The 26,762-nt window shown below is 42.0% G+C and overlaps 1 protein-coding gene across 6 annotated transcripts in view; it reads left to right on the top strand.

The window, feature by feature from the left end:
- C2H8orf34 (chromosome 2 C8orf34 homolog) overlaps positions 1-26,762 on the top strand; it is a 328,896-nt gene that overhangs the window by 108,160 nt on the left and 193,974 nt on the right. For all 6 annotated transcript variants that reach the window (XM_033934937.1, XM_033934938.1, XM_033934940.1 and 3 more), the window contains exons 4-5: positions 5,745-5,873; positions 13,940-13,968. In XM_033934937.1, coding sequence (XP_033790828.1) covers positions 5,745-5,873; positions 13,940-13,968 — 158 coding nt within the window. The remainder of the gene's footprint in view (positions 1-5,744; positions 5,874-13,939; positions 13,969-26,762) is intronic.

Raw genomic sequence — 26,762 nt, 5'->3', positions numbered from 1 at the left:
GGAGGGAAGGGGAAGAAATAATGGGTCTAAAAACAGAGGAGAGGGAGAGAGATAGACAATAGGATTTAGGGAGGGAAGGAACAGAAAGGGAGAGAAGTTGGACACAAGGGATGGTTTGGAGGGGGGTGAGGGATAGAGATACTGGATAGGAGGGTAGTTGGGAAGAGAAAGGGAGAGCTGGTGTACTCTGGGGTAGTGGGGAAGGAGAGAGAGATGCTGTATGAAAGTGTAGTTGAGAAAAGGATGACGGTGGATCTGGAGATGGTGGGGCCCATTGCTGCAGCTGTGGGGAAGGAAATGAAAAAAAGTAAAGATGCCAGAAATCCAGGGGAGGGAAGGGAAACAGAAGGGAAGGACAGAGATGGAAGATGGATGGTTAGCACAGAGAAAGAAAGATGGAGACCTGGCAAGCAAGTTATCAGAACACAACCAGAGCCTGGGACCAACATGATTTGAAAAATGACCAGACAACAAAAGATAGAAAAAATTATTTTATTTTCTGTTTTGTGATTACAATGTCAGATTTGAAATGTGTATCCTTCCACAGCTGGTATTAGACCACAAATGTGAGCTAGGATTTAACAGAGAGATGAAAAGTATTTTTTGTTTGTTTACACCACAGCGCCAGTTTGGGTATAAAAGGGAAAAGGGGGTAAAGAGTTTATAAAAGGGGTGAAGGGGCTATAAAATAAACCCACCAGGGTGTTTGGGAAAAAACCCCAACCAATGGCGCAGGAAAATCAAATCAAAAAATTCAATTCAATAGGCTGAATCGAATCAAATTTTTTTTTCCTGAATCGGGCAGCACTAGTGAGATCAACAAAGATCAGTGGAGATTTATTAAGGGAAGGAAGAAAGAATGAGAATCTGTAAGCGGCAGAGAAAGCTAGGGTTTGGAGAGAGATCTGGTATTTTGGCTGATGGGAAGAAACAGGGAAAGAAAGCTGAGTGGGCAGACGGAGGAAGAACTAGAGAGAAAGAATCTGGGAATGTTGATCTTAGAATAGAGGCAGACAAAATTTGGGAATCAAACTTATAGTGGGGTAGATGATCATGCTTAGGGAGGGGTTCAAACTAAGTTAGTTAGGTGCCATCGACTCGTGCTCAAGTCCTAGCGACGTGATGAATTTCAGATCTAAAAAGCGATCGGTTTTGTGCTAGTCTGGTAAAGTCTTCCAGTATCAGCCCCATGTTTTCAATATGTCCAGCTATCTGATTGCAGGTCGCCCTCTTCACCTGGTTCCTTCAGTCTTCCCAAGCATAATATTCTTCTCCAGTGATCTTTCTCTTCTGACAGTCATAACTTCATCATTTGGGCTTCAAGTGACTTAGCCAGTTTGATCTCTTGCAGAATCGATTTTAGTTCTTTTGTCAGTCCACGGCATGCATAAAATCCTTCTCCAGCACCAAAACTCAAGAGTCAATCTTCTTTCTGTCTTGAAAGAACAGGAATGAGGAAAGAAAGAGAAACACTTGCTGAACCCCTGGGGGGGATGGAGAGGGAAACGAGAGATGGAAGAGAGAGAGAGATGCTGGCATGTGGAATGGTGAAAAGGGACACAGAACAGTTATGTTTGTCAGGGCAAGAATAGGGACACAGAAATGGGAGATGTTCAACATGCCGGGAAGACAGAAACATAGAAACATGATGGCAGATAAAGGCCAAATGGCCCATCTAGTCTGCTCATCCGCAGTAACCATTATCTCTTTCTCTCTCCAAGAGATCGGAGAGATCTTACGTGCCTATCCCAGGCCCTTTTGAATTCAGACACAGTCTCTGTCTTCACCATCTATTCTTGGAGACTGTTCTATGCATCTATCACCCTTTCTGTAAATAAGTATAGTACTCCCCTGAAATTCGCGGGGGTTCTGTTCCAGGAACCCCCATGAATTTTGAAAAACCACAAATGTATTTTTTTGCCTATCAAAAGGCAGGGGAGGCAGGAGAGGGCAGCTGGAGCGCCAGCGGATGAAGAAAATCCTTCGCGGTCTGCTCCGACCACTTCTTCCTATAGTAAAGTTGGGCTACACCAATCAGAAGCTGCTTTGACACGCAGCTCCTGATTTATCAATTAAAAAAAAAAAATCTTAAAATCTCTTTGCTGCCTTATATAAATCAGGAGCTTATTCCATTCTATGAGGCCTACACATGAGAGAACTCTTTCTCTAGTTGTTTGTAGTCTTATTTCCTTCATGTTGGTATATATAAATTGTAATGGCCCGCAGAGCATACTTTTTGAAGGGGAGCATAATGTAAAATAATATCAATCAAGTATTTTGGCGTTTGCTGATTAATACTCAAATAAATTAGTAACAACAGTTTATACTGCATTCTATATTCCATTTTATGCCAATAAAGTTTGACATAATAATCCAAAAGGAACAATGAAAACAACCCCACGGTGGGTAAACAAAGAGTAGAAAAGTGGGGAAGGAACAGTACAAGTCAACCATGTGCCAAAATTAGTTTATTAAATACAAACATCCATAGAAATATAAAATCTCAGATACAATCAATGTATCTTTGGATACTTTCTGAACTCGTCACGGTCCATGTTTTGGCTTTGCAACAGAAGTCTGCTTTATGGGTATCAGTGATGGTCCAGTAGATGGTGCTTGATCATCTAAATTTCCAGATAAATAAATGTTTAAAATGCCGAGTGACTGGCGATCATAAAACACTTGCGGTTTGCCATGTAGCTTGAAGAGCACCATTGTTCTTTTAAGCCACTAGGGTTTTATGGATAAGTTTTATGGAGCCTAAGGACAGTACTGGGTAGACTTCTGAGGTCAATGGCCCAGAAATAGCAAAGAAAAAAGATATTTTAATTTAATCATGAAATTGTAATGCATGTGATTACAGAGCAGACAGGATGGGCCATTCAGGTCTTTTATCTGCTGTCATTTACTATATTACTATGCATAATTTGTTTTTTGCTTTGTATCTATATAGCATTAACCCTTGTACTTTCTTTTTAGATGTTTAGGTAACATCCTAAAATCAATGAAAACTTAATATATAAGTTAATTCTTGGTCCTGATTTTTAATTGCTGAGCCCTTTATCACTCTGACCTATGACAGCCTAGACACTAAACTGTTGCTTAACCAAATTCCAGTCTGTACATAAGAACATAAGAATAGCCTTACTGGGTCAGACCAATGTCCATCTAACCCAGTATCCTATGTTTATGGAGCCAGTCCAAGTCATAAGTACCTGACAAAAACCCAGATAGTAGCAGCATTCTATGCCACCGATCCAAGGCAAGCAGTCTCAACAGCAGACTATGGACTTTCCTCCAGGAACTTGTCCAAACCTTTCTTAGAACCAGCTACCGCTCTTACTACAAAGCAAAGCGTTACGGAGCTTAACTATTTTCTGAGTGAAAAAAAATTTCCTCCTATTGGTTTTAAAAATATTACTCTGCAACTTAAACGAGTGTCCCCCTAGTCTTTGTAAATCTTGATGCAGTAAAAAAATGATCCACGTGTACCCATTCTACTCCACTCAAGATCTATAGACCTCAATCGTATCTCCCCTCAGCCGTCTCTTTTCCAAGCTGAAGAGCCCTAACCTCTTTAGTCTTTCCTCATATGAAAGGAGTTCCATCCTCTTTATCATCTTGGTCACTCTTCTTTGAACCTTCTCTAGTGCTGCAATATCTTTTTTGAGATAAGGAGACCAGTACAGAACGCAATACTCAAGGTGAGGTCATGCAATTGAGCGATATATAGGCATTATAACATTCTTAGTCCTGTTAACATCCCTTTTTTTAATAACTCCTAGCATTTTGTTTGCTTTTTCAGCTGCCACTGCACATTGGGCAGAGGTTTTCAGCGTATTGTCCACGATGACACCCAGATCTTTTTCCTGAGTGCTGCTCCCCAAGGTGGATCCTAGTATCCAGTAACTGTGATTTGTATTATTATTTCCAATGTGCATCACGTTAAATCTCATCTGCCATTTGGATACCCATTCTTCCAATTTCCTAAGGTCTTCCTGCCATTTTTCACAGTCCGCAGCATTTTAACAACCTTGAACAGTTTAGTGTCATCTGCAAATTTAATGACCTCACTCGTAGTTCCAATTTCCAGATCATTTATAAATAAGTTAAATAGCACCACTATTTACCTTACTTCATTGACAAAAATGGCCATTTAAGCTTACCCTTTGTTTTCTGTCCAATAACCAATTCTTGATCCACAATCGAACATTGCCTCCTATCCCATGACTCTTTAATTTTCTAAGGAGCTTCTCATGAGGATTTTATTATTGATGACAATGATTTTATGAAATATAAAATGGAGGGAGGGAGGGGGATACATTTAATTTGCTAAAGATCAATTGTAAATTCTCAAGTGTATTATCTATGTTACAATGTTAATATCAATATTGTTGTACTTGATGTAAGTTATAAAATGAATAAAGAATTTAAAAAAAAAAAAAGTTTTCTGGAATTTTAAATACACTACATCTACTGGCTCACCTTTATCCACATCTTCAAAGAAGGCAAAGAACACCAAAGGAGAAAAGTACATTAAATAGGCATGAGGAGTAACTGAAATGCACCTCAAACTCCATGTAACATGGTGTCATGATCTAGAACAGTGTTCTTCAACCACCGGTCCATGGACCAGTGCCGGTCCACAGAAATTTGCTGCCGGTCCACAGGGCCAGCACTTGCATCAGGACCAAAACAGTGTTCTTCAACCGCCAGTCCACGATGCGATCGATGGGGCGTTATCTTCGAGCCAGCTCTCTCTTCCTGATTCAGTGCACAAAGCCACGGGGAGTGGCTCCTACTGGCATCCTGCGCCTGAACCGGAAGCCTTCTCTTTGACGTTGCAACGTCGGAGGGAAGGCTTCCAGATGAGGCACGGGACGTGCAAGGTGCAATTAGTACTATTGGGGTGGGGTCTGGGGTGGAGATTGGGTAGAGATAGGCGGGGTTTGGCCCACGACTTAGCCCAGTGTTCTTCAACCGCCGGTCCACAGAATAATTCTTTTATTTCTGCCGGTCCATAGGTGTAAAAAGGTTGAAAAACACTGATCTAGAAAGAAGAAAGTTCTGCTGAATTAGATAAAATCGGTCACATTCCTCCTTGTTTCATTCAGCTCATATGGTGGCTATCTATGAAGAAAATCTGTGTTATGTATCTTTGAAATTTAGCTAGTTGAAAAATTACATGTTAAGAGTATCCACATGTTTTTACCTTCTGTTTGCTGAAACTGCAGAAGATTTGGGTGGGGAGAAAATAGCATGGATATGTGTGAAAATGAAGTGTGCGTGCGCAGTTTTCTTCTCTCCACCTGAATACACACACATGAGCACATCTTTTTATTGCGGCTGAAAGTATACATGCGTTTTCAGCCGCACTGGGCAATTTTCAGTCAAGACACCTCACCTGGGTAAATTCCTGTTTATCTAGGTAAGTGCCTCAGAAAATTGCTTTCATAAAAGGTAAATTGCTGCAAATCAAGTTCCATAAAACTGTTGATGAAGTGGAGCATTTTGTATAACCCAGCCTGACGGTTTTGCACTGTGGTTTTTCCTGTGTCAACAGTGCTGTCTCAGGGATAAGATTACTTAAAAACTTTTCTTTTCTCCAGAGAAATGAAAACAAAGAACAGTCCCTTCAGCTATGTAATGATTCTAAAAGCCACCACAGTCATTGTCATGCCATGACCTGATTGTCATTTCTGGGCTTCCTGCTAGCATATAAATTCTCTCTATTTACAATTCAGTGCCAAGGTCATTAGAACATCCCAAGTGGGACTGGCGGACAAAACCAGAAAGCCAAGATTTTGATGAACTAAACCATATTCTCCAGGAAAGCAAGAAGCTTGGGAAAGCCCTGCAGAATCTCTCTCGCAGTAAGTGCATTGATTTTTAAGTGTGCAGTACCAGATGTAATCTTACTTCAAATTAAAGACATCATTCACTAGAAAATAGCTCTTTACCTGATTATTGTATTCAATAAACCAATATCTTGTGCTTATATAACTCTGAAATTGGGTTTATTGAGTCTACTGATCAAAGTTTATTTTATCAGAAACAAATCTTTGAGTCTTCCGTTCTTCTGGTTAATTTCAGGAAAGCTTTTTTCAATTGTAGAAAATCAAATACTTTGTTATGATTAAGCCAGTTCTGTAGAAAGATTTTAGAAGACGTAATGGGCTTTACAACATTTATTTAAAAAGCATAATTTACTGTGGATTTAGTTTGTTGGGTTTCATGAATGTGACTGTGGGGCAGACTGGATGGACCATGCAGGACTTTATTATTTATTTATTTGTTTAATTCCTTTTCTGCCATTATTTATTATCATCCCCTTTTACTAAGCTGCGGTAGAGGTTTCTACCATGGCTGGCCTGGAGAGCTAAATGCTCTGATGCTCAAAAGAATTCAATGAGCTTTGGAGCATTTAGTACTCCGGGCTGGTTTCTATTGCAATTTAGTAAAAAAAAATAAAAATAAAAAAAAGGGGGGGGAGGGGTAAGGGGGGTATGTTGCTTGGAATTCTATCAAACTTTAATGGAAAAACCAAAAATATAAGTAAATAGCAAACTGTGAATCTCAGTACTATAATCAGAAAAAAGGAGAAAGAAGAAAAGTATTAATTATCTTGGGAAGAGGAAAAGACCTCAAGAGCTCAGTATAATAGAACTGCGAAGCTGCAAAGCATTCATGTAGTGTATATATACTAGGAGCTATCATTGGTCAGAAAAACTTCATCCATGTTAATATTGAAAACTCATCTTCAACTTATTTCAAATAAATATTGCCAAAGAACTTTTTTTTATATAAATATTTTTTTGGCTATCTTTTTCTCTTTATAAGTATTTAAATACCTTCGAAGCAGGAATTAACCCTGCAAAACCTGATTATGTTCCCCACACAGTAGAAATTCACTTAGCTGCAAGATGTAGAAAATGCTCAGTCCAACAAATATCGGGTAAAAAAGATTCAAAAATGCCATCCAGATATAGTAATGATGATGATAAATGCTCAACAGAGCATCTCCGTTTCATTCAGAAATCAAAGCTTCATCAGGAGCAAGACATCATAACTGGACACACAACTAATGAACTCGGCATTAGAAATCAGTAGCAAAGATTAGCAGAGCAGGGAGGTACAATCGTGAGGGTTAGTTTTGTACACACCACGATAAGAATGAGGTTCTCTACCAAGCCATGGTAAGTGGGTATCGGACTTCCTTCTGGACTTCATAAGATGTAACAGGTATAGACAACCTATCTAGGAGTGCTTGAAAATTCTTTTTAATAAAGCCCATGGCTTAAAACACAATGGAGAATATTTCTTTATCTTTTTACAACACGTTTCTCTTTCTCAAGGATTGTCTTGATCTTTTCCAGGGTAGGTTCTGATTTGCATTGCATGACCACTTCAGAGGTGAATGAGTTTGAAAACAGATAACTATCTTTGTAATACAGTAATTGTGCAATGATTTCTTTCTTCACTCAAATTTAAGCAAACAATATTGGGAAAATCAGAAAACAAGATTGCTTTCCAAGTGCGAATAAAAAGAATGTGGTTCATAATTAAAGATCACATGGCACTGATGCAGCCATTGCTGAAGTTTCCGTTTTACTATGCTCTTAACTTTTAATTGTTTTAACGTTGCTAGCTGGCAGTCTGTTCTAATTTGTTTCTTGCTCTGCCAAATTTTGCCCATGACATTTTTGCTCTTTAGACTATACCAACGCACTTTCTTTTGGGGATTCAAATATTTGTTCTGTATAATGAGAAGCCATGCATATCGGAGCTAGTGAATTCCCATTAGGAAACTAAAATTGTTGAACTGTATGTAGATTTCAGTCTGCATGAACGTGAGCAAGCCAAGGAGAGAAACTAAAAATAATCAAAGAAGAAATAATTAATGAAGTCAATTTTGAATACAACATGTGAGGAATTAAGCAGTGTTCCTCCATGTGCAGGGAATACGATGCCTGTTATAAAATGAATGAGTTGTGCAGAGGTGGAAAAGAAGATGTTGGAGCCAAAGGAAAATAAATTTTTTATTTTAATTTGCTCCCCAACCCCCCACCCTTTTATGTTGTTGTTTCTTTGTAGTTCTATTGCTATCTTTAAGTGCTGCTCTTTAACCCCCCCCCCCTTTTTTTTCAAAACCGTAGCTCAGTTTTTAGCACCGGCCATGGCTATAACAGCTCCAACGCTCCTATGAGCATCGGAGCTGTTACCACTGCAGCCAGTACTAAAAACTGTGCTACAGTCTTGAAAAAAAAAGGGGGGTGGTAAATTTGGGGTCAGGGGTTGCATTCCTAGCCTTTTCCTTTCTTCCTTTACCGCCTTCTTCCTTTCCTTTTCACAGTCCATTTTTGGTCCACTTTATTCTTTCCTTTGCACTGTTCATCCCTCTTCCATCTATTCCTCCTTGTCATTTTTCTTTCTTATATCCCTTCCCATTTTCTTTCTTATCATTTCAGCATCTCTTCCTTCCATGACAGTGACATTGCCAGCTATAATTTTTTTTTTTCTTTTGGGGGGTGCAGCAGTTAAATTGGGGACATACCGAATACATCATTTCCTCTCCCCAGAGTCTCCCACCCTAACTGCAAGGAAAAAGCTGGCAGACAGTGGTAGCAGTTTTAAGTTACTCTCCACAGTACCATCAGAATATTGAATACTCATGGGAGAGCACTGCTTGATGCTAGTCTTGCAAGATTAGCATCTGGAGGCGATTTGCCAGTTACTGAGCATACTTATAGTGACAGCAAAAGGTTTTAACAGGCTGCCACTATCGGATGACTTCTTCTTGGCAGTCAAGGTGTGTGACACCGGATTTCTTCAAATGGCAGGATTTGGAGACGCCTGCCAGCCACATTACTGGTATGACCAGCTGCTGAGTGGTCGTGAGGGTAAAGTAGAAGGGCCTATGCTGCTCCATGGGCTTAATAAGCTTTTGTTCTCCTAAGTTCAGCAACTCATTTTGGCTGAAGGGCTGCACTAGCCACAGATGGCAAGTACTAGAGATCCAAATTTAAATATTCTGAATATTTCCATCTCTAGAACTGGGTATCTGTACAACTACACAGTAAGCCTAAGAATTCTGTGTCTATATCCTGCACATGCTTCACCCTGTGTAGATTCCCCTTGAAATTACTGTATATACTTTGTAAGTGATGTGAGTTGGTACAGAATAACATTTTGGTAGTATTCAGAACTGGGAAAGGCCAAAGGTTCTGATTAACTCAGGCACCTAAGGTTCCTCTCTTGGGACCTTAGGCCCCTCCCAGTGCATGCTGGTGATACACAGGGAGAGACCTAAGAGGAATGAGCATCCCTCCTGCCTGATTTTTGACAAAAGGTACGGGGAGCGGTGTTGGGGGTGGATTATCCTTAAGCTGGGGGGAAGGGGTCTGGCCTGACCCGCCAGCCCACTAGACCACCAGGATTTTATTTTTGGGGTGATGGGAGTGGTCAGGGTGATCAGAAGGGGGGGCTGTTGAGAGTATCCCAATTTTGGCCCCCCCCTGCCAGTAGGGCTATGTCTCTTTTAAATTCTGTTGTGCCTGTGTTGTGTGTGCACAACATACACACAACAGTTACCAGCAGCTCCAAAGCTCGGTAATTAGTGGTTGGAAATGAGGGGGAGTTTCCTTTTGTGCATCATTAGGAGAGCTCATTTAAATACTAATGAGCACCTAGCAGTGTATTTGCAGAGGGTTCTCGGTGTTACAGGGAGTTTGGGAAGAGGGGCCACGCATGGCAGGTTGGGCTCGGGGAAGTGTGCCTCCGCCCTGGTGGCCTCTACCCTCATTATGCCACTGATCTGAGGAGTCAACTAACAAACACAAGGATCATTATTCAAATTATCCAACCCACAAAATATCATCAATCGAAAAAGAAAAAAAGGGGGTAAAAAGGATAATTAATACAAAATTTTTATTTTTTATGTAGTGCCTAACTTCCTATTTATAAAAGCTATTATTACTAATAATCCACATATGAAAACTTATTTAAAACACACACTTTTACCCTAATATGAATATTTTGATTTAAATTTTAGAGGCTGAAGTATCATAAAGGATGCATAATTCTCAGTAAAGAGACCTCTTATAACTTAGATGTTATTTCAAGTCTTCATCCTGAATGCATATGATGTAATCATTTACTTCAACCCTTCCTACCTCAAAATTTTTTTTTATTTATTTATTTATCTAAATTGATAAGTTTATTTAAATAGAGACTATCAATTAACTTAACTAAGGATGCAAATTCTGAATCTGTTAGCTGAAATGGCTTCATGAATTTATAAAAAAAAACACATGATATAGTGTAACAACAACAACAAAATAACAGCAACACTTACCCAGCCAGGACCAACGTTGGTGGATTGTGAACTGATCTGAGGAGTGCCTACTTAGGGTGGATTAATTAATCCATGACTCTGACTAATCAGGAAAGAAGAATCTTAGCTTAAATCTTGCAGTCAACTGTTACGAGTCCATCCCCAGCAGTTTCTGTTTTTTAAGATAATATTTAGAAATAAAACAAAAATAAAGGAAATAAGGTGATACCATTTTTATTGGACTAACTCACTGCATTTTATGATTAGCTTTTGAAGGTTGTCATAAACATTTCTTGTCAATAAGAATATCTAAGAGGGTGTCATCACTTGAAAACAATATAGCACATTTCAGTAAACAAAATGGAGTGAATGCACTCTTGTTTTTCTACTATTTAAATAGAATGCCAGAAAACTCCTGAATTTATTATTAAATGCATAATAATAGGACTTTTGCTTAAAGACAAAGTTGATCTATGACTCAGAATGTCATTGTACTGAAACTTAAATTTCTGTAGGCAATTAGTCACATGTACACTTACCTTTTCTATTGATTTGGTTCAACTGATCTACTTCACTATTCTGCTTTTATGCTGAGCTGTGTAGGAGCTAATAATAGCACTCCTTAAGAATCCCTTGAACACATCCCAATTAATTGACATAAGGCAAGGTCCATTAAACATACAATATTTTCTTATCACCTTTCTCAAATAAGTTATGGGCAGACTGGATGTTACACACATGTTACATACTCTGTTACATTCTGTATTACATACTCTGTGAAGTTCATAATCGAAATGAAAATACATCTATAAACCCGCCTAAATCGGCACTTAGATGACCTAAAAGTCATCTAAATGAGTTTTAGACCTAAATGAGTTTTAGACGTTTCTAGAGGCATGAGGCCATTTTACTGCCACTGTATGCCCAGAGTGAAAAGGGGTGTTTTTCGAAGAATGGGCAGGATATGGGCTGACCTAGACTTGGTCGTCTTGCAGCGATAATCAAAAGTTTAACGAGACTATCTAGACGGAACTTATACTTTGTGACTTTGACGAACTAAAAACCTGTGTAAGTGCGCAGAAGCTATCCAAAGTGATCAGATAACCACTGCAGGGACAAAGTACAGACCCCCCCACACTCCCCCAATGATCACTGACATCCCCCACACCACCATAAAAATTGGAATAACAATGCACATACCTGCCTCCAGAACATCAGCACCTGGCATAGGAAAGCCTAGTAGAGCTGCACAGAGGTGTCTTAAGTAGTTTGGGGGATAGGCTAGTGAACCATAGACAGGAGGAGCCAGGCCCATAAGCCACTCTAACTACTACATTCATGTGAAAAATGTGAGTCTACCAACCCCCCCATTCATAAAAAAAAAATCCCTACTATACTGCCATATAGGTGGCACCTGCAGACATAAGGGCTATTGAGGTAGTAGACAGGTTGCTATAGTAGATTTTGGGTAGTGTTGGGGGGGGCTCACCATGAACTGCAAGGGAGTTGTGAGATGTTTATGTGGCACTCTTTTGTGAAGTTCACAGCAGTGCTCTGTATGGTGCTCCACTACTCTCTTGCCATGTTTGTGTGGCCATTCCATCACTTTGCTGGTCCCTCCCACACCCAAAAGGTCTTGTTCTAGGCATTTGAAACATAGAAAGATGACGGCAGAAAAGGGCTATAGCCCATCAAGTCTGCCCACTCTACTGACCCACCTCATTAAGTCTGAGTGCTAATTTCCTAGTTCCTTATCTTGACCTTCGTAAGGATCCCACGTGAATGTCCCATTTATTCTTAAAGCCAAGCACGCTGGTGGCCTTGATCACCTGCACTGGAAGCTTGTTCCAGTGATCTACTACTCTTTCTGTGAAGAAATACTTCCTGGTGTCACCATTAAATTTCCCTCCTCTGAGTTTGAGCGGGTGTCCCCTTGTGACGAGGGTCCTTTGAGAAAGAAGATGTCGTCTTCCCCCTCGACACGTCCTGTGATGTATTTAAATGTCTCAATCATGTCCCCCCTTTCCCTGCGTTCCTCTAAAGTGTAGAGCTGCAATTTGTTCAGTCTCTCCTCATACGAGAGACCCTTGAGTCCAGAGATCATCCTAGTGGCCATCCGCTGAACCGACTCAACTCTAAGCACGTCTTTACGGTAATGTGGCCTCCAGAATTGCACACAGTATTCCAGATGAAGTCTCACCATGGCTCTGTACAGTGGCATCATGACTTCAGGTTTGCGGCTGACGAAGCTTCTATTGATACATCCCATCATTTGCCTTGCCTTGCCTTGGTTGAGGCCTTCTCTACTTGTTTGGCAGCCTTCATGTCTGCACTGATGATTACTCCCAAGTCTCGTTCTTCTGAAGTCGTAGCTAGTATTTCTCCATTTAAGGTGTAAGTTCTGCATGGATTACCGCTGCCGAGATGCATGACCTTACATTTCTTAGCATTGAAGCCCAGCTGCCATGTCGAGGACCAGTTTTCCAACGTAAGCAGATCCTGCGTCATACTGTCCTGCAGATTGCTTTCACTGACTATATTACATAGTTTGGCGTCATCGGCGAATAGTGTTACTTTACCCTGAAGCCCCTGGGCCAAGTCCCTTATGAATATGTTAAAAAGGAACGGGCCCAGGACTGAGCCCTGTGGCACTCTGCTAGTCACCTCTGATGTCTTCCACTCAGCCAACCATTGACCCATGCAGTTAGTGTCTCACCTAACCCCATCGATTTCATCTTTTAATAGTCTACGGTGTGGGATGCTGTCAAAAGCCTTACTGAAATCCAAGTACACTATGTCCAGAGACTCTCCCGAGTCTAGCTTTCCTGTTACCCAATCAAAGAAGCTTGGACTTGGATGATTTTTTGGACGAAAATACGGTATAACAATAGATAATTTGGGGGTCTGGATGGTCAAACAGTTGGATGTAGAAGTAGATGATTCTAAAAAAAATTATTTTGGACGTGGCTACACCCATGCATAGGCCAAAGTTCCACCTAACTGCTATTCTATAAATACATATATGTTATATAACATGTTTGTTACAGGTGGATATACAAATGGGTGGAATTTGGGTGAGACATGGGTAGGTCTCGAATGCATGTGCATGCATATATTTCTAGCATTTAGGTTTGAACACTTAGACCAGCTCTAATTTCATTCTAGTGTTTGGATATATGCAATGTGCATGTTTAATAATGGAAACAGTAATCCTTACCATAACTGCCTTTATTAGGATTGATAAGTGAATAATTCTAAACTATATTTTGAAGTTCCCTGAGTACAAAATTTTGAAACATACAGTAATGCCAGTATGCTGGGCAGTTCACAGAAGCTAGTATCACTGCTGTTTGAGATGATTTCAAATAGCATATACTGTGTTTCCAAAGTATGCAAATTTGCATATCAAGAAAAGCTGATTGTATGGTCCCCAGGAGAGATTTGGGAAGTTCTAGCTTATATACCTTGCTTTTTGCAGTTTTCTTACCATCTGCTCTAGATCTGATAACTGCAATTCAGTTTTTTTCAAGAGCAAAATATTCACTTGCAAGCTTAACTTTTGCATTTGCATATTTCTCATGTTGTTTTGTTTGTTTTGGTCTGTAGGTATTGCCATTTCAGATGAACTTGAGCAGGTAAGATATACTGATAATGTAACTTGGGTGATTATTAGAAACACCAGGTCTTCTGAAGTCTAGGGTGGGTGATAAATGGGGGTATTATTTCTTTCTTCCAGTTTTTCTCCCTGTGATGACTGTTCCTCTCATCCCCCTGCCCCCATGATTCTATCTTCCATCCTGCCTCCTGCAGTAACTGGCTTTATCCCAGGACAAGCAGGCAGCATATTCTCACATGTGGGTGATATTACCGACGGAGCCCCAATATGGACACTTTAAAGTGAATCACCACTTTAAAACTTTCAGAAAGTTCACGATGGTCCACACCGCGCACGTGTGAGTGCCTTCCCACTTGACATAGGCGTGTGGTCCCTCAGTTTTTTAGTTTCTGCGGAGCTAAGAAGTCGCATTTCAACGGCTGTTGTCAATTCGCCTTCTCTTCTCGCGGAATTGGTGACTAATTGTCATTTTTCTTTGTTCTTTTTCTTTTCTTGTAAAAAAACCAAAACAAACAGTTCTTTGTTTTTTTATGTTGTCGGCAGGTTTTGGCCCGGTGGGGCCTCCCTTTCTTTTCTCAGCCATCGATTTCGACTTAGTTGAGGCGGTGTTCCTGTCAATGTCACGCCCGCTGATGGGATTCAAGAAGTGCGGTCGCTGTGCATGAACTATCTCGCTGACGAACCCTCACGCGTGGTGCCTGCAGTGTCTAGGTCCTGAGCGCTGCGTTCAATAGTGAATGCGTTGTTCCACTCTTCAGAAAAGAACAATCAGAACCGCACCCTGCAGCAGGAGAAATTGTTCGGTGCCACCATGGAGACCGTATCGGTATTGAACGCATGACATCGAAGGCACCAGCATCAAAATCCTCACACTGGTGGAGACACCGTCATCTACCCCGGGGCCACAGTACACCGTCCCACTTGGTAAGCCGGCTAAGAAGCCTTCCCCTTCCCCTATTGGGACACAGGTCAAGAAGGCAATGAGCCAAATCATGCCGAGCTTGCACAAGTCCCGATAGCGTACCGTTCCTATATCGAGGAGTGCCTCGACATCAGCCTCCTCCTCGCCGGAACATGTCGCTACAGCCAAGGTACCGGTGTCTAAGCTTTCAGTATCGGCACTTACATTGAAGCAAAAGATGGAATCTTTGCTTCGACAGGAGCTCGGGGATCAGTTCCACCAATTGCTCCCAAATCTCTTTTCTCCGGTGTCGGTCCAGCCTGAGTGTACTGAGGGCCATCCTACCAGTACCGTCGATGTGGTCTCGGTGCAGACTGTGGAGTCAATTTCTCATCAACCGGCTTCTCAACACCATTCTTCTTGACTTCGGTCCTTGACGTCGTCATCCTCGGGGCACTCGGACTGCAGTCCTACTAAATCCATCACGATGTCTCAAAAGAGGAAGCAGTTCAAGCCTTCAACACTAGAACAGCACCGATCCTGCAAGGTGTCTAAGAAAATGAAGCATACCTCCATATCAACACCGGATCGACATCGTTTGAAGATGAAGTCCCCATCTCTTCTTCTGGAATTGGACCTTCTTGAAGACTCACAAAATCTATCTCTCTCAGCTTGAAGCTTCCTCAGTATCTGACTCCTGGTTATTTTCCAGCCCCAGAGACATCACCGAATGATGGGTAGAGATCTTTCCATACCTTTAGAAGCGGATTCCAAACACAGCAAGGAATTTTTAGAAACCTTTGACTATGACCAACCGCCTAAGGTACTACTCAAGTTATCTCTTCATGGGATTTTGAGGGAGACTTTTTACAAAAACTTGGATTCCTCTCTTTCGGTTCCGGTGGCTCCCAGAAAGTTGGAATCTCTCTATAAAGTTATACCTCTTCTAGGATTCGATAAGCAATAGCTTCCCCATCAAACCCTGGTGGTAGAATCCACTTTTAAGAAAACTGCTTTGGCTAATGTCTACTCATCTGTCCCTCCAGGGATGGATAAATTTGGCAGAAGACTTTATCAAAATTCTATGTTGGCCAACAGGGCTTTCCAGAAATACATCCCTGCTCGTAAAGCCAAAGCTTTTCAACAACTTGTTTCTTTTGTCCTTCAGCTGCACAAATATTGGGTGTGTTCAACCTATGATATTTTTGAACTTACTTATAGGGCTTCATCCATGTCAGTGGCTATGAGGAGACTAGCCTGGTTGCATGTCTCCAATATGGACGTTAACCATCAAGACCGGCTAGTAAACATTCCTTGCTTGGGTGACAAGCTTTTTGGGGACTCTGCAGATACCGCTACCAAAAAACTGTCAGCCCACAAGACCCATTGGAACACGCTAGTCAAGCCCAAGAAGAAACCAGTTTCACAAAGATCCTTTAAGCTTGCCGCATCATACTAGAGGAGATACTTAGCTAAGGCCTCTGCTCTGCCCAGGCCTGAAAAAGGAAGCAGAAGCAGCAACAACAACACCCTTCTAAATCCCAGCCGGCTGCTCCAGTCAAGTTGCAACAATCTTTTTGACCTGTTACAAAAGAGCATAGCCAACATTACCATCTCTCTTCCTCTTCTAATAGAGTAGATGTCGTCAGATTTACATTCATCATTGGGAACCCATCACCTCAGACCTTTGCGTTTTAAAAATCATTTGAGAGGGTTACTCTCTCCACTTCTCCACCCTCCCTCTGAATCATCCTCCAAAAGAGTCTGCTTTCAATCCTTAACAGTCCTATTTTCTGCTTCAGGAGGTTCAATCTCTTCTTCTCCTCAATGCCATCGAGAAAGTACCTGCAGATCAGCATCATCAGGGATTTTACTCCCGTTATTTTCTGGTGCCAAAGAAGATGGGAGATCTGCATCCAATTCTGGACCTCCGAGCTCTCAACAAATATCTGGTCAGAGAAAAATTTTGAATATTATCTCTAGCCACTCTGTATCCCATATTGGCTCAAAACGATTGGCTATGCTCTCTAGACCTCAAGGAAGCCTACACTCATATCCCGATTTACCAGGCTTCTCGCAAATATATCAGGTTCTAAGTGGCTTCTCTTCACTACCAGTACAAGGTCCTGCCCTTCGGTCTGGCATCTTTTCCTAGAGTCTTCACAAAGTGTATGGTTGTGGTAGCAGTGGCCTTACGATCTCATGGTCTTCAGGTGTTTCCCTATCTGGACGACTGGCTCATTAAGGACCCATCTCAGAATGTTACACTAGCGACAAATCGCACACTTATTACTGCAGAGCTTGGGGGTTTGAGATCAATTTCCCCAAATCCCAACTTCAACCGTATCAAAGACTTCAGTTTATAGGGGCCATTCTAGACACTACTCAAATGAGAGCATTTCTTTCCCAGAATCATCAGGATGCTCTCCTCCATCTTTGTCATCAAGTAGACTGACTCCAATCCATGTCAGCCAGACGAATGATGGTTTTTCTAGGCCACATGGCATCTATGGTCCTCATAACCCCTCTCGTGAGGCTTCATCTCAGAACACCTCAATGGTCCCAAGCGACAGATTATCTCTCTTAACAAATTTTTGTGACATCGTCTCTACAACAATCGCTGCAGTGGTGGATGAATTCGTCCAATCTCTCCAGAGGACTCCTGTTTCACATACCTCCTCATTACAAAGTTTTGACCACAGATGCCTCACCCTATGCCTGGGGGGGGGGGGGGAGGGCGCATCTGGATGGTCTCTAAACTCAAGGACATTGGTCCGCCAAAGAACAGAAGTTCCATATCAATCTATTGGAACTCAGGGCGATTTACTACGCTCTCAAAGTGTTTCAACAACTTCTCGACAGTCATCTCCTCTTGCTTCTCACAGACAATCAAGTTGTGATGTATTATATCAATAAGCAAGGAGGCAGAGGGCCTTTTCTCCTTTGTCACGAAGCTCAAAAGATTTTGCTCTGGGCGACTGCTCACAGCATCTATCTGAGAGCAGTCTACATTCAGGAGGAACAGAATTGTTTAGTGGAGAAGCTCAGTAGATTTCTTCAAGCTCATGAATGGATGCTCAACTCTGCAGCTCTCCGTCCTATTTTTGCTCAGTGGGACACTCTTGAGGTAGACTTATTTGCATTTCCCCACAACAACAAGTTGCCCCAGTTCTGCTCCATACTTTACTCACCTCACCATCGGAGGTGAATGCATTCCTCTTGGATTGGACGCAAATGTTCCTGTATGCATTTCCACTCACTCCTCTCATTTTCAAGCTGAAGCAGGAGTCGGCCACCATGATTCTCATAGCTCCTCGGTGGCCCAGGCAGCATTGGTTTTCCCTTCTACTTCAACTCAGTGTCAAGGACCCAATATCTTTGCCAATATTTCCTTCTTTACTTATGCAGAATCAAAGATCTCTTCTTCATCCCAACCTTCAGTCGTTACACCTGACAGCTTGGTATCTCTCGGGCTGACTTCATCTGAACATCATCTGTCTCAGCCTGTCTGAGATATTATTGATGCCTCCATGAAACCAGCCACTCAACAATGTTACCTTTTCCTTCCTGATTTCTTCTTCGTCATTATGATCCAACTTCCCTGTCAGTTGAATTGGTGTTGGACTATCTTCTTCATCTTTCGGACTCAGGACTCAAGTCTTCCTCTACCAGAGTCCATCTTAGTGCTATTACTGCTTTTCATCAACCAGTTGAGGGTAAACCTCTTACTGCTCATCCTCTGGTCTCCAGATTCATGAAGGGGCTTTTCGATGTGAAACCACCTCTCAAACCTCCTCCAGTAGTCTGGGATCTTAATGTAGTCCTTTCCAGATTAATGAAGCCTCCATTTGAACCAATGTCTACAGATCATCTCAAGTATCTTACCTAGAAACTTGTTTTTCTCATCTCACTTACCTCAGCAAGGAGAGTCAGTGAGCTTCAAGCATTGGTAGCAGATCCACCGTTTACGGTGTTGTACCATGACAAAGTGGTTCTTCGCACACATCCAAAATTTTTGCAAAAAATTGTCACTGAATTTCATCTCAATCAGTCCATTGTACTTCCAGCTTTTTTCCGTAAGCCTCATTCTCATGCAGGAGAAACGACACTTAACACTTTGGACTGTAAACGTGCTTTGGCCTATTAATCGACAGGACCAAGCCATACAGATATACTCCTCAACTTTTCATATCATTTGATCCTAACAAGTTGGGGCATCCTGTTTCCAAGTGAACGATTTCCAACTGGTCGGCTGCATGACTGGTTGGCTGCATGCATATCGTTCTCATATGCTCAGGCTGGACTTCCACTGGAAAGTCAGGTCACAGCCCATAAAGTTAGAGCTATGGCAACTTCAGTAGCTTTCCTTGGATCTACCCCTATTGAGGAAATCTGCAAAGCTGCCACCTAGTCCTCAGTTCATACATTTACTTCACATTAATGTCTGGAGTCTTTCTCCAGAAGTGATGAGCGCTTTGGCCAATCAGTATTGCAAAATTTATTTTCTTAAAAGACCAACACTCCCACCATCCCATTTTGGTTAGCTTGGAGGTCACCCACATATGAGAATATGCTGCCTTCTTGTCCTGAGATAAAGCACAGTTACTTACCGTAACTGGTGTTATCCATGGACAGCAGGCAGATATTCTCACAACCCACCCACCTCCTTGGGTTGTCTTCTTAGCTGGCTTACTAAACTGAGGGACCGCGTGCCTATGTTGGTGCCTACGTCGTGCCTATGTCAGTGCATACGCGGTGCGGGCCATCACACGCTTTCTGAAAGTCTTAAAGTGGCAATGCACCTTTAAAGTGTTCGTACCAGGGCTCCACCGGTGACATCACCCACATGTGAGAATATCTGCCTGCTGTCCTTGGATAACACCTGTTAATGGTAAGTAACTGTGCTTTTCATGCCACCATCCCCCTGACCACCAGATCTCTCTTCTTATTTCGTCTTGGAGATTATGATGCTGCGCTGGTGCAAGGCCCTTGAGTGTACATGATCAAGGCCCCAAGTATGTGCACATGCTCAAAGCTTTCAGCATACACAGATTCTCAAGGCCCTGCATTGGCTCAGCATATAATCTTGATATCAAATAAGGACAGATCTGGTAAAATAGAGAAATGCCAAGGGGAGAGATGGGTGATTATTGGGGGAATTTTGATTTGGTTTTAAAACCAAATGTTAATGGTGTTTTGGGGTTCTTGTAGCAATTGTTGGAGATGGGTGATTATTAGAAAGAATACGGTATGTAACAAACATATAAGTAGATGCTAAGAAAGTGGTATTTTCTGATAATTTTATAACAGTATTCTGGTTCAGGTAAAGAAGCATGAGGAATGAGTGAATGCCCATCAGTTTAAATTCAATGCATAAAATGCATTCATAAATTTTGGGGATAATTTTATAAATAATTTCCATTTATGAAACATATGTACATGCAGAAAATATAATTACATGGGTTTCTATGCATGTAACAAGTTTGCATACTGACAAGAGGATTGTGGACTTTTATACAGACTATGCATTCCTGAGGTGTAGATTACATTGTATTGCAAGGTAGGTGCGTTGTTTTGTAAAATAGATGTGTTTATGCATAGAATATGTATCTGAGCCAATGTAATTATGTTTTACAGCACTCATGTTCTACTAAGGATTATTTTAGGAGCCTATTTTATAAAGGGATATATAAAGGGAGTATGTTGCCGTTATAAAACAGGTGCTTTAAATTTTTTTATATGTGCCCTATTATAATTAGTGCATGAGTGGGGACATGATGGGAGGTGAGATACCTATATGTACCAAGCAGGTGAGAGACCTCAGAGTGATCATGTTAGATGATCTTTGTTTTGCTTCTCTGTAACTGTCGCAACAAGCCAGAACAAAACCGTTTTTACCTACTGTTTCCATTGTACAATATAAATCACACACTAATTTCTTTTAGAAATAAGTAGAGCATTTATTTATAAGAAAAAGAAAATATGCTTCACCATGGAAGTAAACAGCATCCTGCATTTCAAGACCGGAAAGCCCTCTCAATGGCCTGGCAAAAGAGCGCTCCATGGGAGAGGCTGAGTGACCTGTCAGGCCACAGCTGAACTTCAAAGGATTTCTATGTAGCAACATTTGGACACACGATGTTCAACTATAAGTTTCAAGTTTATTTAAAATTTGATAAAAACGCTTATAAAACTTTCTAAGCGCTGTACATAATAATAAAATTAGGAGGTACAAAACAATCAGAAATACCAAGACAATCTTCCCAAACACACTCAGAATGATACATAATGGTACATGTTCCCAGATATGAAAATGATACATACATAGGCAGCAGAACGCTTTTTTGTTTGGGTGGAGGCCCAAAATCTCCGCCCAGACTCCATCCCTGACCTCACCCAAGCTCCACCTCAGTGTGCAGTGCCTGAGTCCTTTGGTCTACACACTTGATGTTGAAAAAAGATGCCAAGTGTGTAGACCAAAGGACTCAGGCACTGCAAATAAAATCAATATAAAAAGCTTATCTTTCCTGATGTAGCGTAGCGAAACACCGACTGTGTTGGAGTCATGAACTGACCTTTTCGGATAAGTGGTCTACTGTTAAACAACTTTAGTAGAGCCATAAAATTTGCCACTCCAATAGAAGCAAGAATCCTTGCTCCATGCAATGTGTTATGATTAAAATTCAAGCACCTTTCCAGCGGCATTGTACCGCTGCTGTGGTGCCTTGCTGAAGAGCTTATGAGCATATTTAAATATTTAAAAGCCTTTAAATGTTATATGATGATATTATTTGAGAAACTTGCCCAGTATTGATGAGGGGGTGGGGTTCTATTTTGAAAGTATTGCCCCATCAAGTGTACTGTAATTTAAAATTCCCGAGCTGTTTGGATCAAACCTACATTCATCTTTGGCATTAACCCCTAACATTCAACTTTCTTACATTTTTCTGCTTTCTTCTCAAAATCTACTTTTCCGTGTTTTCCCTTCCCATCTATCCATGTGTATCATTTTCTCTCTCTTTCTTCTCCCCTATTTCCATCTATCCCATAAGAAGCATTTCTTCTATCTCTCTTCCCTGCCACACCCATTGCTGTGCACCATCTCCTCCCTCTCTCTTCCCCCTTCCCCTCTATCCCTGTGCACCATCTTCTCCCTCTCTTTCCAGTGATCTGACATCAGTCTTCCTCCATACACCCTCATAAGGTCTGGCATCTTTCTCATCTCCCATGGTATGGCATCTCTCTCCTTCCTTCCCTCTTCCCATGGTCTAACATCTCTCTCCTTTCCTTCCTGCAGTCTGGTATCTCTTTCTTCTCTCCTTCCTTTATTTGGTCTGGCATCTCTCTTTTCCCTTCCAGTGGTCTGAAAACTCTGTCCTTTCATCACCCTTCTCCAGAATATGACATCTCTCACTTCTTTAAGTCATCTCTCCTAGTGTAATATTTTTTATTCCCTCCTCTCCACCACTATCATGTCTAACAATTCTCCTTCTTCTTCCTTTCCCCCATGTATACCATCTCTCTTTCCCTCCCACTCCATGCACTTATGTACAACAATTTTCTTTTTCTCTTCCCTCCCCCACTGGCAGCACCCCTCTTTCCCTCACTTCCCAGCACCCCATCCATGCATCATCTGTCCTTCCTAACCTCCTCCCAGCCTGTGCAACCTCTCTCCTTCCCTGTCTCTCCCCACCAGTGTAGAATCTGTCCTTCCAACCCCCTCCCAGCCCATGCAACATCTGACCTTCCCAACTCCCTACCAGCCTGAGCAACATCTGTTCTTCCCTGCCATCCCACCTGCCCTCCCATGCCATATCTCTCCCTTTCCAACTATCCTATTCTCCTATTCCATACATCTCCCTCTACAAAACCCCCAGGTCTACCATCTCTGCCTTTCTCTTTCCGTCTTCCCTTCACCTATCTTATTCCCCTTTCCTTCACAGCACCCATGTCCAACTACTCTCTTTTTCTATCCCTCCAGATCATTGCTCACTAGTTCCCCCCTGTTTCTGGCCATATAAGTCCTCCCCCTTCACGTCTCACCTGGCACATCTTTGCAACCCATCCCCCATTCTACTTAAAAAAACAAAAAAAAAACCCAGTCCTGGGGGCTTCCTGGCCCAGAATGTGCTCTCCCTTCACCTCCACTCACGTTTTTTGTTACAGGGAAATTGTTTAACCCAGCTTGTGGCCTTCCTCATTGCGTTCCTTGTGCCACGGTCTGTCCAGGCTGAAAAAGGAAGTTGCGTCATTGGGGGGCGGAACGCAGCACAAGGTACCGGGGAGAGAGACCGGCTGGTGTTAAAGGTGACATTGGACCGGCACACTTAGCTGTCCTGTTCTCACTCCCCTTAATGCTGGCCCTGCAGTTCCGGACTTCCCCACACCTGCTCCCACCACCCCCCCGGTCGCTGTTATTTTAAATGTTATGGCAGCTGCGGCGAGTATCCAACTATCCATCAGAGGAGACTTCTGCCGTCGGCCTGCCCCGGAACTCTTTGTGCAGCAGCAGCCTTTGTGCAGCAGCCGCCTAGGCGGGAACAGGAAGTCGCTGCTGCAGGAAGAGTTCCAGGGCAGGCTGACAGCAGAAGTCTCAGCTGGTGGACGCTGTGCTGCGGTTGCTGGAACATTTAAAATAATAGCGACTGGGGGGGGAGGGGAGCAGGTGTGGGGAAGTCCGGAGTTGCAGGGCCTGCATTAGAGAGGGAGTGAGAGCTGATGGTGCCGCAGGGTCCCGCTGGGAGGGGGAGGGAGGAAGGAAGGAAGGAAGAGGAACCAAAGTATCGCCAATTTTTGGGCCCCGTGGCCCCCCCCCCCCCCCGGTTCTGACGCCTATGGTTACATGTCTTCAAAATATGAGGTTACATCTAGGTTAGACAGAATGAATAAACATCAGAGAAAAAAACAAGTCATATCAGCATGGAAAGGTTCAAAGGCCGGGCAATCCGAGCAAATATTCTTTCTGAACAACAAATGCATTAATCACTGATAAGGGTTCAGTTCTCAGCAAGCACTACTAAGTCTCACCAGGCTTTTCTGCTAAGAGCCATGCTGGGATTGCTAGTCAGACAAAGCAGTGATCAACAGAGATGAACAAGTCATGATACTATACCATGCTGTGCTTAGACTTAGAGTCCCTGGGCCCTTTTCAGGCCTGCAAGTACAAGCACCACACTGCAATCTTGAAATAGTGAAATAGTTTGCTAAGGATGAGTAGGATGCATAAGGAGAGGCATAAATATCAGGCTGAAATAGGCAGTGATGCCCCTGGACAAGTGTTTGGTGAGAGCTCATCTCGATTATTGTTTCCCATTCTAGAGGCCATGTCTCCACATGTATATTGCGTTGGGGGTGTGGTGAAGACAATGCTGGTAGAAATATGTCTGGGAAAATCCCTGCACCTACTTACACTTTCTCTCTTATACTTTACATCTGTAACTTTACGGTGATAAATTTATTTTAAAAATTTCACATGTAATACATCTTTTATGAAAATAGCCCACAGGATGACAAAGCAGTGCGTATTTTTACCTTATACACTTGTAGGCACGAGGTAAGATACTTGGAGAAAGTATGGGTGGAGTCACAAAGGCCCTGATTCTATAAATGGTGCCCAACTTGTTGGCACCATTGAGTGCAGTTGTCAATCTTCACACTAGGTGTCATTTATAGAATCGTGCCTAGCTATGCCTAAGCTGTCTTAGGCACCAGTAGGCTTTGAAATCTTAGGTGCTCTCCCATTTATGTCAGGGTTTTCATAGCCTAAATTTGGCACATATCAGCGCCTAAGTCAAACCATGGCCAAAATCTGCCCTTAACCACGCCTACTTTCTGATAGGCACCTCAGAGTAGGGAAGCTTACCTTGAAGTAATAGGCGTCTACTGAGTTGTTAGTCTACCAGCTATTTATTTTTTAAATTTTTTTAATGGTGCTTCTCAATTATCTAAGCTAATCTAGTTTTTTTTTTTTTTTTTTGGGGGGGGGTTTGGAAGGGGGTTTGTGCCAGCAGGGAAGAGGGCTGCAGAGAAGGAGAGGCACTGGTGCCAGCTGCCTGCCTACAGGACGTCCTGTAGGCACTCGGTGCCGGTGCATTTCCTCCTCCCCATGTGTCGTGGCACACCTGAAATCTCAGGAGGCTCATAGGTTGCGATATACTGGGATAGAGATTGGGTATTAAACACTAATCAACTAGCACACTAGCCCCAGGTATGTTAGATAGATTGTGAGCCCACCGGGACAGATAGGGAAAATGCTTGAGTACCTGATTGTAAAAACCGCTTAGATAACCTTGATAGGCAGTATATAAAATCCTAATAAACTTGAAACATTACCACTTCATTAACTGATTGGTCCTTCACTATGTGGGAGCCTTAGTATCTCCTAAATAGGAGTCAGTAAGACCCTGTTTTTATAAACGATGCCTAGATTGGCAGTGCCTGATTTCTATACAGAATCTAAACATTTTTTAATTGAGTTAAATTTTGTGATAATTGAAAACATCATTAAAAGCCAATTAAAAACAATTAACTTAGTTCCATGTGGAAATTGGCAAGGCGCCTACATGAAAAGTAGATGTTGGGGCAGAGCTTGTGCATGAAAAGCATTAAACCCTGGCCTAATATACCGCCACCTAGTTGTAGATACCTATCAGCTTAACTCGATTTAGGCACCAATTCTAGCTAGGAGCCAGAGTTCTGTCTTACCTTACTATCTTTAAGCTGGGATTTTCCGGCTGTACACTTTGGATTTTCTCACTCGTTGAGGAAAGTTTCATTATGCCCCACAGCAAACGTAAGGGGATTGCCCGGTTGGATCCCTCCATTCCAGGACAAATACCGATGGATCGGTTCCTGACGAGCTCACCGGCTGTAGTGAGTGGGGAAGAGTTTCCTGCGGCTGCTCCAGTGGAATGAGCCATCGGAGCCTTAGGATTTGAGACATCATTGTCTTCCCCGGAAGCCCGGTCACCACCCAATCCAGCTCAGGACAGCGTTGTAGGAAGGAACGCCGAGGACCCGATGCGTCCAACGCAGTCCGGAGGTGGGGACGCATGCTGCCCAGGAAGCCAAGTCTACAACGAGCAGAGGAGCGGGAGGACCCGACTCCTTGCTGGCAACTTTACCAAACATATGGAAACTACTCCAAAAATTAGAAGTAGCAGTATCAACATCAACTGGTGAAATGTCTAAACTAGTGAGTAAATTTGATGATTTATCTGCTACAGTTCAGAGTATTAAAATGGAATCGGAATCTAGGTTTGATCAGATTACTAAAGAAGTTTCCGCTTTGCAAAATGTCTCAGCTACTGTAGTCAAAGATAGACTCCTTTTCCAAAGAAAAATTGAACAGTTGGAGAATTTTAATCGGAGGTTAAATCTCCGTATATTGAATTCACCCAAAACTGTGTTATCTACTCCACTGGATTTGTTTAAAAAATACTTAATGGAAACTTTAAAATTTTCTTCTGAAATGGTACCTCCAATTAATAAAATTTACTATTTACCGAAGAAGAAAGAAGATTTGCAAACTAAACAACAAGATGTAGTGCAACAAATTGCCTTTAATAACTTTACAGATATATTGGAGAATTCAAGTGAGAAGATCGAATATAGAGGAACTCTAGTGGTTGCATTGGTCTTTGAACAGGACCTTAATTCAATAATGGAAGCTTTTTTTTGCTCGCCTCAAAGTTTATTTATGGGACAGAAGATTTGGATTTTTCCGGATGTAACTAAAACAACCCAAGAAAATTATTTTTAACTATGCTTCAAGAAGTAGTAAATATGGGGGCTGTTTTTCTTTTAAGTTACCCTTGTAAGTGTCAAATCAAATTTGCTGGTACTAAATATGTGTTTTATACACCAGATCAGCTACGTAATATTTTGGATATGAAAAAATTAATGATAAAGTG

The sequence above is a fragment of the Geotrypetes seraphini genome, chromosome 2 (genome assembly GCF_902459505.1).
Source record: "Geotrypetes seraphini chromosome 2, aGeoSer1.1, whole genome shotgun sequence".
NCBI lineage: Eukaryota > Metazoa > Chordata > Amphibia > Gymnophiona > Dermophiidae > Geotrypetes > Geotrypetes seraphini.
Note: the sequence above shows the minus strand (reverse complement) of the source record. Positions and strands in the feature narration are given on the sequence as shown.